Raw genomic sequence first — 13,905 nt, 5'->3', positions numbered from 1 at the left:
AATGGGTTTTGGTGTTGTTTTTTCTGGAATTTGGGGAACACGTTGCTTGGTTTTTCCCATACTTGAATTTGGGAGAGTATAAAGTCTAGAGTTGTTGCTGCCATCTTGAAGCCAGGAGAAGAAAGATGCCAGAGAATGGAAGGCAGGAGAGGGAGAGAGAGATGAAGCACAGAGAGAGAAGGGGGAGGGGGCATAACTGGGTGCTGTTGGCATTGATTAACTTGCAACCAGGCTGTACCACAAGGTAGTGTGACATGGGTTTTTTTGGTTGTGTGAGGCAGTATATTCTCTTTTGGCTTTAACTGTTTGACCTCATCTCCTGCCAATTTCAACTCACAGTCTTGCATATTTTTTCTTCGTTTTATTCATTTCGTGGAATATTATACTATTATGTACACTACAGCAATTTTGATGCTCCAGAGGGAAAATTGAATAAGTCTGGGTTGAAGGTTTAGTGTATATAATGTAACATTAATTCATCTAATATTTACTGAGTCATTATGTGCCATTGCACAAGGAATTCTGAAAACACCAACCAAACTTATAAAAGCAACAACAAAAATTGCTTCTCTTAGATGTTTCTCCCCCTCCCATTAGGGCTAGCTTTTTGTCACGAATACAATTAGTGGCTTTTGCATATCATATGGAAGAGTATTCCATAAATGGTAAATTTTTTCACTTATACATGATATTAAAAATCATCCCTTTAGAAATAAGCAGAGAGGAAGGAATTCTTGACATTTCTGGTTTCGCAAATACGTTTAATTTTACATATTTAAATAACACCATAAGAATTCCTCAGAACTCCTTATTTTTCTTTAGAAACACTATTTCTTCTGTCATTTAAGTTGGGCTTCAAGCTAGTCTTTCATTTCCACATGAGACTGAGGGCACTAATTGTGTAGCTCTTCTAAGGATGATGATATTTGGCTTTCAGCTAGAGTAGAGCTCAAATTTGGAATCGCTTCCATGGCCTCCCATGCATTCAACAGTTCTTAGTACATCCACTATCACGTGATGAGTGGCAGCCAGTGTCTTCCCAATTCTGGAACCACTATCAGCTCAAGCCACCTGAGCTGCTCATCAGTATCCTTGAGGAGAACTGACCCTTCTCTGTGGTTCGCATTAGCACCTAAATAGGACTCATTTCATCTTCTGGGTCTTAGCTGTTGGTGTGGCACATTAGATATGTGTAAACTCCTCTATCTTAAGGCGAAAAAATCAACAACTAGTTCCCAAAATACATGTGAAATCGTGTCAGGAGCCTCTGCCGTACTCGGGTTTTCATCAACCTGCAGGCCCAGGATACTCAGGAGGATTATTCTACAAATTCAAACCTGTGTTCCTTAAGCTATTTTTTAACAATTCACAAAGCCTAACAGAATTCACCCAACTCTAGATAGTTTGCATGGGCTAAATAAAATGTTACATCTGCATTGGGTTTAAATTATGTTAATTCACTGTGATGATACTAACAATTCATATTGATTAGAAGCTCTTATTGGTAATCAATTTGGTCTTTAATTCATGAAAAGTGGGGAAATAATTCATTCAACAGTTACTTATATCAGGTGTCTATCTCGTCTTGATGGATGTTTTATTTTTATTTATTTTTATTTATTTATTTTTTTTCCTTAATCAACTGAGCCAGCCAGGTGCCCCAGAACAGCACTTATTTTTAATGGTTCTTTTTTTTCTTTCTTTTTTTTTTTTTTACAAATAGTTTATTGTCCAATTAGTTTCCACATAACACTCAGTGCTCATCCCCACAAGTGCCCTCCTCCATGCCCATCCCTCCTCTCCCCCACATCCATCAGTCCTCAGTTTTTGTCAGCATTCAAGAGTCTCTCATGGTTTGCCTCTCTCCCTTTCCCCCACCATTTCCCCCCTTCTTCTCCCCCTTGGTCCTCCATCAAGTTCCTCCTAATCCTCCTATACGTGCAAACATATGATATTTATCCTTCTCTGCCTGACTTATTTCGCTCAGCATAACACCCTCAAGGTCCATCCATGTTGCTACACATGGCCAGATTTCATTGTTTCTCATTGCCATGTAGTATTCCATGGTATAGATAAACCACATCTTCTTGATCCATTCATCTGTTGATGGACACTTAGGCTCTTTCCATGTTTTAGCTATTGTGGAGAGTGCTGCTATGAACATTGGGGTCCATGTGCTCCTATGCCTCAGCATTTCTGTATCCCTTGGGTAAATTCCTAGCAGCGCTATTGCTGGGTCCTAGGGGAGTTCTATTGTTAGTTTCCTGAGGAACCTCCACACTGTTTTCCAGAGGGGCTGTACCAGTTTGCATTCCCACCAACAGTGTAGGAGGGTGCCCGTTTCTCTACATCCTCGCCAGCTTGATGGATGTTTTAAAACTTAAGGTTTAAGTAGGAGAAAACAAAAACCGAGTCTCTAAGAAGGAAGAAATATGACCTTCTATCTTGCAGAAGAAACCAAGCACAGAAGAGGTGGAACGACTTTCCAATGCATCACTGGCTAGTAGCTGTGCTGGATAGGAGCCTAGAGATAGTGATTCTATCTAGCACTTATCCCTTGATATTAAATGTTGGATAATATAATCCATGTTAGGGCAGAAATGTAGACAGAGTAACAGCAGGTCAATAGTATTTGCTTTGAGCTTACTGTCATGGTGGGAAAGTCATAAATTAAACGCTGCTAAGGTACTACCTGATTTTGAGGATCAGCAGTATGAGTAGGTGATGGAGATAACCAGCAGTATGAGTAGGTGATGGCATGGAAAGCTTTCTATCCAGGAAAAAGGAAAATCTTCTTGCACCAGCTTGGCATAAAACCCAACTCAAGAAAGAACTGCGTAAGTTGCATATGGGCAGGCCAAGATCTGTTTCATGTATTGTCATATCAACAGTGCTTAGCATAGTGCCTATCCTGATACAGATTTCCAATAAATGTGGAAATGAGTGAACAAACAGCACAAATATACAGGGACTAGTGCAATATTCTCATAAAAATCAGTGAAATGAGGACCTCTCTGTTGCCAGGAAATGGGGAACCGAGTTAGTCACAGACTTAACTACTGCTACACAGATAAAGTAGTTTGGGGGGCTAAGGATGTTCCTTTGATGGGAATGCAAACCTGCATTCTCACTTAAGAACTGGGAAATTGAGATCATTATGATTTGCTATCCATCAAGTCTTCCTACTCAGAAGAACACAGTTTTAAAAGGAATGCATTTATCCCATCTCAGATTTTTGGTATGCTTTTTTTTCTTCTCTAAAGCATAACAAGCTTGTCAGAGTTTCCATGGTGAACGTGGGGCACCATGGAAACTGATAGATTTAGCTACAAAAGAAGAATAAATAAAATAGGCAGGCATTTATTTCACTGTGCGATGACAACTTCTCTCCTGCCTGGAAGAGGAAAGGGGCTTCTCATTTAACCTGCCTATCCTTCACTGTGTGTGCCTCATGACAACATGAGTGATTCGCCCTGCATCGTTTTTACTGACCCATGATGATTGGATTGTTCTTCTCGAGGTCCATTGGTCCTACTTTGGTTCCACTTCAGGGTAGATCTGTGTGTCACTGGCACCTGTTGGGAATCCATGTAAAATGCGAACGTTGTACATGACAACCCACAAGGCAGTGACATCATCATGACAAAATTGAATGGAAAATTCTTCAGTTTACTCTATGGACACAATGTCTAGGTCCACCCTATACTAACTGATGGGCACACCAACTCCCCTGAACCTCGGTTTCTCCATACCTAAATGGTTGAAATATATCCTCTTCCTTCTTTATAGGATTGTTGTGAGGCTCAGAATAAGGAAGTATTAGAGAAAGCCTTTTTCAGCAGTTAAGTTCTATCTGGCAGGAGAGAATGACAAGCTGCAGCTATACTGATAGTAATAAAGTGACCAAAATGTAAAACAGATCATGCTATGCTCCCATTTTTTGCCTCAGGCAGTTAGAGGTTCAGAATATACTGGCCCCTCTCAGTAGTTGCGGAGTTTTGAGACCACCTGGCTCCACCTGAGATAAGAAGAAGTGTGACGTTAAGAAATGAAGCCATTCGACTTCTCTGCTTGTGAGAAAATGCTCATATTAAACATTGTAAAACTAAAGAAGTAAAATAAAGCTCTTTCTTAACCTTTAGTCCCAATGAACTGATCACCATTAGCACACACCCTCTCTGGATTTTTTTTTATCGCTAAAATGTAAGCAATAAAGCCATCACTTGAAGTTCAACATTTACGTAAGTCTATTGAGTACCTCCTATTATGTAAGTCTATTGAGTACCTCCTATTGGCCAGACACTGTGTTAAGGGACGCAGAGAAAGAAAGGAAGAAGATATGGTCCTTAAGAAGAACACAGTCTTCTAGTGGAGATAGACTAATAAAAACAATAATGATAGCACCCCGTGAACTCAGAGATGGAGTACTTAGCACCTGAGAGAGAGAGGAGGTGTAAAGATTTTCTAGAGGGGGTTGGGAAGGGGCTGTAAAGCTGAGGATTTTAGCCAGGGGAGAGTGGGAGCACGGTGTAATGTGGCATAAGGGCACTGTAGGCAGAGATCTTGAGCAAAGTGGATGCAGAGTATGTGGGATACCAGAGGGAGAAGAGCCCAAAGAAGCAGCAAGTCCTTCAGGAAGCCTCCATAGGGAAGAAGCGTCTCTTTAAAGAAGTGATATGTGGGGGTTAGAGACTGAACGTGCATACAATTGTTGGATTTCCTTTTGAAAAACTGAATAGTGATACCAGAAAATAGCAGTGAAATGTACATGAATATAACTTCTAATGTCCTTTCAGTTCTAATATTGCATGGATATGAATGTGGGCTATAGAAAGAGCTGAAGAATAGAAACTGCTATTTCCTTGAGACTTTGGGAGGACAATAAATACCACTGGTCACATGTTTTGTCTGTCCAGAATAATGATATTAACCAGAAGCTGTCTCAAGATGTTCTGGTCTACCTTTCGAAGGTGAATATGAAAGTTCTGCACTCCTTTCTCCTTCCAAACTTCAGTGGCCTTGAGAACATTTCCGTGTGGACGCCGAGATGGTAGTCAAAACTGCAGGGGCACCGGCAACATAAAAGATGAGGATGGAGAACAGATGAGATTAGCTGGGAAGGCAAAACTTCCTGACACCTGGCTGCACTGAGGGTACTGGATCCCAAGCACAGTGTCTACGATTTGGTTGGGAATTGGAGCAGAAGGGAGTACTGCTTGATAGGGCTAATAATCCCTCAGGAGCTAATGTTAGTCTCCTGGAGCCCCATGACCATTCCTTCTATTTAAAAAAATTTTTTTGGGGGGGCACCTGGGTGGCTTTGTCGGTTAAGCATCCGACTTTCGCTTAGGTCATGATCTCGCAGTTCGTGGGTTTGAGCCCCGCGTCGGGCTCTGTGCTGACTGCCAGCTCGGAGCCTGGAGCCTGTTTCAGTCTGTGACTCCCTCTCTCTCTCACCCTCCCCTGCTCACACTGTCTCTCTGTCTCCTAGAAATAAATAAAAATATTTAAAAAAAATTTTTTTTAATGTTTATTTTTGAGAGAGAGAGAGAGACAGAGTATGAGCAGGGGAGGGGCAGAGAGAGAGGGAGACACAGAATCCGAAGCAGGCTCCAGGCTCCAAGCTGTCAGCACAAGCCTGACGCGGGCTCGAACCCACAAACCGTGAGATCATGACTGAGCCAAGTCAGCAGCTTAACTGACTGAGCCCCCTCAGGTGCCCCCCATTCCTTCTATTTAAGATTAACTTTATTTAAAGCTACACAATCACTACTCATTCCAGAAGCCACACATAAGAATGTCAACAAACATCAAGATAAAATTCCCTAGCAATTCCATTATCTCCACAGAATGATATCCATTGTTTTGGTATACCTTTTAAATTCTAGCAAAAATGCGTATAGGCTTTTCATGACTTTAACTGTAGCATAAATGACATTTTAATTTTATTGTATTGTATTGTATTTTGAAATAGAGAGAGAGAGAGCAAGTGAGGGAAAGGCAAAAGGAAACGGAGAGAAAAAACCTTAAGTATGCTTCATGCCCAGCACTGAGCTGGACTCAGAGCTTGATCTCATGACCCTGAAATCATGACTTGAGCACCCAGAGTCAGATGCTCAAATGACAGAGCCACCCACGTGCCCCATAAATGATATTTTTAAAAACTCATCATCTTATTATATATAACTGCCATGTGGCTATTTTAAATATTTCCCTGATTTTTAATAACTGCATAATATTCCACTAAACTTGTCTCTACTGGTAGTCACTCTATTACAAAGAAAATATTAGCTCTATCTGTTTTAGGGAACCAATACATCTTCTGGAAACATTGATTGGACTCCTTTTTTAAACTAAAATCCAGACATTTTCTTCACTTTTCTTTCTGAGGTTCGTATGTACACAAGCCTGAAGCCAGAGGCTGTTTCCACTCTGCTAGCTGTTGGACCTGCAAGGAAGGTGTGCGGGTGTGCAGAATCAGGACACAATGACAAGGAGAAAGGGCCAATGTGGCAACTTTAAGAGGCAACTGCAATGCCCTCAGCTTCAGGGCTTCCTAATTCTGAGTCCTTGGTAGGGTGACCAGCCACCTCAGTGTGCCTGGGACTGCAGTTTCCTCAGGGTGAAGGAACTGAAGGGAATGAGCCGTTTGTGTAAACCAGCCCTGCATCATAATAGCAGCAATTCCGAGAAAGCCTGCTCATGCCCTGAAATGAGAAACCCCTATCTTTAGGTAGGAGCCAGAATAGATATTTATCTCAGGTTATTGCTCTGCTCCCCCCAAAACCATTCTTACGTTTATTCAGTAAACATGTAAGAAACCCTAGGCACTGTTCTGGGCATAAGAGCCCTAGTCTCTGGCCGGCCTGGGTGGCTCAGTCCGTTAGGCGTGGGGCTCTTGATTTTGGCTCAGGTCATGATCCCATGGGTTGGTGGGACCGGGCCCTTCCATGGGCTCTGCACTGTCAGCACGGAGCCTGCTTGGGATTCTCTCTCTCTCTCTCTCTCTCTCTCTCTCTCTCTCTCTCCCCCCCCCGCCCCCCCCAATCCCTTCAAAATAAATAAATAAACATTAAGAGAGAGAGAGAGAGAGAGAGCCCTGGTCCTGTGGAGCTCCCATTACTCTCTGTGTGTGTGTTGGGGGGAGAGGAGCAGAGATAAATGAAAAAAACACGAAATAAACAAGGATGGGTCTGATCGATGCAATGGCAGAAATAAGAGGTATGGAATACAAACTCTGCAGGCGGGGCGCTGCTGCTCGTTCTCCGGTGGATGATTACTCTGGAGCTACATTTGAGGCACACCAGTGAGGAGAAGAGTCGGTCACGTGAGGATCCGCACGCGGAGTTACGGCAGAAGGAGCAGAATGTGTGTGGCCCTGCGGGGAAACCAATGGGTCTTGCTGGAGGAACTTGGCAAATGACTTTGTAAACGTAGTGCAAGGAACGAATGTTGACCCTGAGGCGGTCTTAGCAACCACCCAGTCGGAGTTCAGTTTTCACCAACGAAGATAAAGATGCTGAGGCTCACTGCCTCCAGTGGTCTCTTGAATCCTAACCCAGTGCTCTTTCCAGCGAGCGATGAAACTTTTCTCCCCCGGTAACATCTGGAATTAAATCAAAGAGCTGCATTTATTTTAGGTGTGAGAGAGACTGGAACTGGAGTTGTTTGTGGATGGACACAAACACCAAAACACTGGGCTCAAGGAAGAAGGGAGGGAAGATCAACCTTTGTCGGCAGGGCCCCCAGGAATTCTGTTAAGAGGTGCTTCCAGAGCACCTCGTTAGGAGAAATACGGCAGCCCACAGAAACTGAAAACAAAACTGGTCTGTAAGGCAGGCGGTTCCAGCTGACCTTTCCACCTGTTCCTGAACTTGCGGCTGTTCAGACCTTGAACGTGCTACAGGTTAAAGAGGTACAGGCTTTGGTCACAAGTAGCCCGAAGTTTAAAGGGCAGAGAGAGCCGTGCGCCAGTAAAGAAAGTTGGAGGAGGCTGGGGGACGCAGAGCAACGGCAACTTGAGCCACCAGCTAGGGTTCAAGGCTGGAAACGGCTGCTCCTGCGGTCCCTTCCTTTCTTTCTCTTCCCACCTGGGTCGGCGACTCAGCCACCCCTTGTTAAAACAAGTGCGTTGTAGGCTGTGATTTTGGAAACTCAAAGAGTTAACAGATCAACAACTAACACGGGGGAGGAGAGAAAGACCACACCCCAAGGGAGCGCAGAGCCAAGTCACAGGAGGAAATTCCTATTGGCGTCCAGGAGGCACGGAGCCCGCCCCTGGGCGCGGCCTGCAGGGGGCAGGCGATCGCCCAGGAAAGCGGGGGCAGGATAAGGACCCTGCAGGTGCACTCAGCCAGCCGCAGTTGCAGGGAGCCCTGCTCGCACCTCCGCCCGGTGCGCCCTCCTCGGCTCGCGAACCCCGCGCTGCGCTCCGCCGCTGACATGTGTGCCGCCCCGATGCCGCCCCTGGCGCACATCTTCCGAGGGACGTTCATCCACTCCACCTGGACTAACCCTATGGAGGTGCTGCGGGACCACCTCCTCGGCGTGAGCGACAGCGGCAAAGTAAGCGGACGCGGGGTCTGGCGCTCCCCGACGGGCGCGCGCCAGGACAGGTGGAAAGAGTCTGGCACCTCGCGCTGCGGGGCCGGGGATCCGCTCCGCGCGGAGTGGGAGCCTCCGCTCCGGAGTTGAACTCGACCGTTTGACTCTTGGGGAATGCCATGAGAGGCCTGGGGCTAGGTTCGTGGGCTGGCCGGGGAGTAACACGTTCCCAGAAGCGGGGAGCTGTGGAGTACTCACTCCCACGATTGGTTAGACAGCCGTCCAGGCTGCAAGTGGAAGGGGGAGCGAGGCTCTGCCCTCGCAAATCTTAAGAAATCATTAATAAACCTGAACCTTGCTTCATTCATCTTTGTATCTTTGGCGCCTGGCACAGGCTAGGCGCTCCGTAAATGTCATTGAATTTATTGTGAAAGAAATAACAGATGAGGGAGTCACTTGGTTAGTGTGGTTTAGCCCTTTCAGTGCATAGAATAAACAACTGATTTCATTCACTTGATAGCTCAACAGATAGTATACCAACGATTCCAACTAGATAATATAATATTAGAAAGGATAGTCAAAGAGAAATTATCTACGTCCTCCCTACCCCCCCCACCCCCTATAGCCATTTGCATCAAAGCAAGGAGTTGCGTTTTAAGGCTCAAAATGTCCTCTATGAGTGTATCTTCTATACTTCTTTTCCTCAAATCGGGATTTCTACAAACGACCTAGGTGACTTGATGTCTCATATTTACTGTTCATATGCACCGTGCTGGTGGTGGTGGCTGGTGGTGGTAATTGCATCAGCAGTGGCTTGGCTAGTTTGGTAAGTGGAAGCCATTCCATTTCTGGCAGAAAAAAAAAACAAAAACAAAGATGAGGATGGGATATTTTGGGGCTTTTCCGCAACTACCAGCCTGGTTAGGAAAAGTACACCTATTTGTGACTTGTCAGCTTGCGAGTTAGCGACAGTTTTGAATTGTGACTCTTACATTTGGTGATAACTGAACCCTGTTTTCCTAGGATGCTTAAAAAATATTCTCTCTGTGTTCATTCAGGGAGACTGCCGTTGTGTTTCCAAGGTGATGGGACTCTCAGAGCTCCCCCAAATGGGGAGACTTCAATAACGCCCCCCCTCCCCGCTGCACCAAGAGTGATAAATTACTGCCTTGTGTACTTGACCCTCAAGTTTCAGGGAGCCCTTAGGCTTAGGGCTGGTCCCAAGAAGTAAAGGAATAGTGACCACCACACTGGGGAGAGATTAGAGGTGTTTCCCTGTGATCACCAGGAGCTGTTCATCTCTTAGGTTTCTTTTAAAAAATTAACTTCCCATATCTAGAATTTTAACCGTTAAGAAGGTGGGTTTGAAGACTGCCTTCACCCGGTGGAGCGTAGTAAGAAAAGCAAGTAATTCATCTAAAAAAAATTACCTTTTCTGGGGGTTGTACAGAAGAAGAAGGAAAGAGTGTCCTGAACATGCAATTAGCAGTTCAGTCAGAGAGTCTGCTCCTCAGTGAGGAACATACTGAAGTTATAAATTTAGAAAAATGCCATTCTCCCACAAAATAAAATTAGCTAGGAGTTGAATACAAAGGTGAGTTAATCGAATGCCTTGTAACATGTCCAAATCAGTGAACTGGTAACGGTTGATCGCTCTTCTAGCTGCAAGGCAGTTGACTGCTGACTACGTGTTAAGGGAAGAATGTGCCACATATATTTCAAGACAATGTCCTCCATGTTGAAAATGGGGTTCCTTTGCATTTGTAGCTGCTGGAATAAATGTTCATTTCAAAAATGTCAAGGTTCTCACACGAAATTATCTCCCCTTAAAATAAATGAGTTTGTGGTGACATCGTGACATTTACATTGTTACTGAGCCTCTAAAGCTGTTCACAAACCTTGGGATGGTCAGAAACATCAAGGGGTGTTTAAGGGCTGGCTCCTGGGGCTCATCCTCAGAGAATGTGAATCTGGAGTGGGCCCCTGGGAATGGCATTCCAACGAAGGCTCCAGAGCATTCGGATGCAGGTTGTCGGTGGATTGGGGGTAACCAAGGGTATAGGTCATGTGATGGAATGGCCGTATAAGATCTCGGGACCTGGTTCCCCTTTTAAAGCCCAGGTCTGGGTAGCTTGTCAGAGACAGAGAGGGAACATGACTTCCCCTCCTTCTCCCTCTTCCTTCTAGACCTCATCTCTCATTTCCTGGAACTTCATTTAGGACTCAGAGCATGGTAATGACTACTTTTAATTCATTAATTAAAGCTCATTCAAAATTAGGTTAATTTAAAAAATCTCTCACCAACATCTTAGTATTGGGCATTTTGAATTCAGAGTTAACTCAAGTGGCAAGTAGCTTTTTAAAAGAAAGAATCCCGCATGTATAATTTATTTGCAGATATTTAATTAATCTTGAGATGCTCTGTGCTCCGATATGACTAAATAATCTGATTCTTCCCACATAGAACAGGGTCAGGTTGAGTTGTTTTAAAAAAATTTTTAATGTTTATTTTCGAGAGAGAGAGACACAGAGTGCAAGCAAGGGAAGGGCAGAGAGAGAGGGAAACACAGAATCTGAAGAAGCTCCAGGCTCAGAGCTGTTAGCACAGAGCCTGACATGGGGCTCCATCCCACGAACCGTGAGATAATGATCTGAGCTAAAGTCGGACGCTTAACCAACAGAGCCATACCAGCACCCCTTTAAACTTACCTAAAAGATGCCCTGGGCCTTTTCAATGCACACTTATCTGGAAGCAAGAGCGAGGAAGAGGATCGTTTTGGACGTAGTGCCCTGGGAGCAAGTCCTGTGGAGAAACCAGACTTGGGTTCAAGTTCAGTCTCCACCACTTGCTCTGAGACCGTGAAGGAGACACTTAATCTGTCTGAACCTCTATTTCCTCATTTGTAGAATCAGGTTTTCTTTTACTAAGTATTAGATGAGACAATGTATGAAAATGCCGAGTGTTTAGTGAACACTTACCACATGCCATATACATTCTGTCCCCTTCTGTCCTTCTGCACCAGCAAATCTTAACCTCTGGCTCACTGTAGCATTTTTGCGTATTTCCACATGATGGCATCGTGCAGACGCCCACAGGTGGAGAAGAAAGCCATGGCCTGTGATGCACTATGTGGGAAGTGGGGAGGTCACCACGTCTCCCCTGTGCAGCATCCCAGTCATGTCATTGGCTCACAGGGACACAAAGAGGCATCTGGGAAGAAAGATCTTAAGGGCATTTGTTGCCAGGCTTGCTGGCACATTATGTTTAGTATCCCATCGTGTCATTATACCCACTTACAGATGGGGACATTGAGACTTGAGAAATCATGCTTTCAGAGATGGTGGCGTAGCTGGATTTTGAATTAACACGGCCAAAGCCATGTTCTCTTCACTAGAGCAGGTCACCTCATGAGGCATAGTTGTCAAACTCAAAGGACTTGGGCTTTTAAGCAATAGAGCTTAGACGTGTACCTGTAATAAAAGTGGACTGACTCCTAAGCCAAAGACTGGACTCACTGCTGGCGATACACTGATGAGAGACGCATGCAAACCCTGCCCTTCCCTTGTGAAACTGATAACCTAGTGATACATTAACAGACTGTGTTATGACCCATCAGAACTTGAACTAATCTGAGGTGGAGAGAAAGCTTTCCTTAGCGTAAAATGACATTTAAATTGTGATCTAAGGGATGAATAGAAATTAAATAGGTAGGGCAGGCAGGATTGGAGATAGGGAGGGAGCAGCCCGTGCAAAGACCCTGGGGTAGGAAAGAATGAACACATCAACGTGGTTAGAGTCCAAAGGTCTCGGGGAAGGATAACACAAGATAAGGTGGGAGAGATAGGCAGGGCAAGGTCTTGGAGTGCATGGGGAGTTGAGGGCCGGAGAACAGATTTGACATCATCAAATTGTGTGCTTTTTAAAGAATATTTTAGCTTCAAGCTAAAGAATGCATTGGAGAGGGGCACCTGGGTGGCTCAGGCGGTTAAGTGTCTGACTCTTGATCTCATTTTGGGTCTTGATCTCACGGTTTGTGAGTTCGAGCCCCATGTCAGGCTCTGTGCTGACAGTGCAGAGCCTACTTGGGATTCTCTCTCCTCTCTCTCTGCCCCTCCCCAGCTCACATTCTCTCTCTCTCTCAAAATAAATAAATAAACTTAAAAAAAAAAAAAAAGAATGCATTGGAGAGGAGTCGAGTGCAGGCAAGGAGATCAGATAGGAGCCTGTTGCAGTAATTTAGGTAAAATGGATGTGGTTTGGAGGCTTACCTAAACTGAGCCACCCAGGCGCCCCATCAAAATGGATGTGGTTTGGAAGAGAGGCAGTGTAGTCTGTCAATTAGGATATGAACTTTTTTTTACCTTTTTTGAGTATAATTGATACACAATGTTACATTAGTTTCAGGTAAGATATGAACTCTTTTTAAAATTTATTTATTTTTATTTTTTAAATAGTTTATTGTCAAGTTGGTTTCCATGTAACACCCAGTGCTCATCCCCACAAGTGCCCTCCTCCATGCCCATCTCCCCCCTCCCCCCCACACCCATCAGTCCTCAGTTTGTTCTCAGTATTCAAGAGTCTCTCATGGTTTGCCTCCCTCCCTCTCCCCAACGGTTTTTCCCCTTCTTCTCTCCCATGGTCCTCTGTTAAGTTCCTCCTAATCCTCCTATATGTGCAAATATATGGTATCTGTCCTTCTCTGCCTGACTTATTTCGCTCAGCATAACTCCCTCAAGTTCCATCCATGTTGCTACACATGGCCAGATTTCATTCTTTCTCATTGCCATGTAGTATTCCATCATGTAGATGAACCACATCTTCTTGATCCATTCATCAGTTGATGGACGCTCAAGCTCTTTCCATGTTTTGGCTATTGTTGAGAGTGCTGCTATGAACATTGGGGTCCATGTGCTCCTAAGCATGAGCACTCCTATATCCCTTGGGTAAATTCCTAGCAGTGCTATTGAGATATGAACTCTTAAGAGTGCTTCTGTCACTAACTATGTGAAGCTGATGAAGTTACTTAACATTTCTATTTTCCAGTTTCCTCTTGTATAAAATAACTAGTGTAACCCCCTTCATAGGGTTGTTGGAAGGCTTCCATGAATTAATAATTGTGAAGTACATAGAATACCACTTTGGACATAGCACATGCCCAGTAAACATCAGCAGTTATCAGCAGTAGAGATGGAGAGAGGGGGACAGGATTGGTGGCGATTTAGGTCAAGTCCAACTGGATTGGATGATAGGATTAGAGACCTATGTGTGACTCTATTAAATAGTATGGCGGGATACTTACTTTTCCAGCTTCGTGGTGTCGAAGGGTGGCCAGTGATGACATCCTGACATGCAGGAAGTTG

At 44.5% G+C, this 13,905-nt stretch overlaps 1 protein-coding gene across 1 annotated transcript in view; it reads left to right on the top strand.

Annotated features, from left to right (window-relative positions):
* The first annotated feature begins 8,066 nt into the window (after positions 1–8,066).
* Positions 8,067–13,905, top strand: part of GDA (guanine deaminase) — an 83,542-nt gene continuing 77,703 nt past the window's right edge. The window contains exon 1 of the mRNA XM_039241588.1: positions 8,067–8,565. Coding sequence (XP_039097519.1) covers positions 8,443–8,565 — 123 coding nt within the window. The 5' untranslated portion in view covers positions 8,067–8,442. The remainder of the gene's footprint in view (positions 8,566–13,905) is intronic.

The sequence above is a fragment of the Hyaena hyaena genome, unplaced genomic scaffold, assembly GCF_003009895.1.
Source record: "Hyaena hyaena isolate Hyena2069 unplaced genomic scaffold, ASM300989v1 scaffold_196, whole genome shotgun sequence".
Lineage (NCBI taxonomy): Eukaryota > Metazoa > Chordata > Mammalia > Carnivora > Hyaenidae > Hyaena > Hyaena hyaena.
The sequence above is the reverse complement of the archived record's forward strand: the minus strand, read 5'-3'. Positions and strand labels throughout refer to the sequence as shown.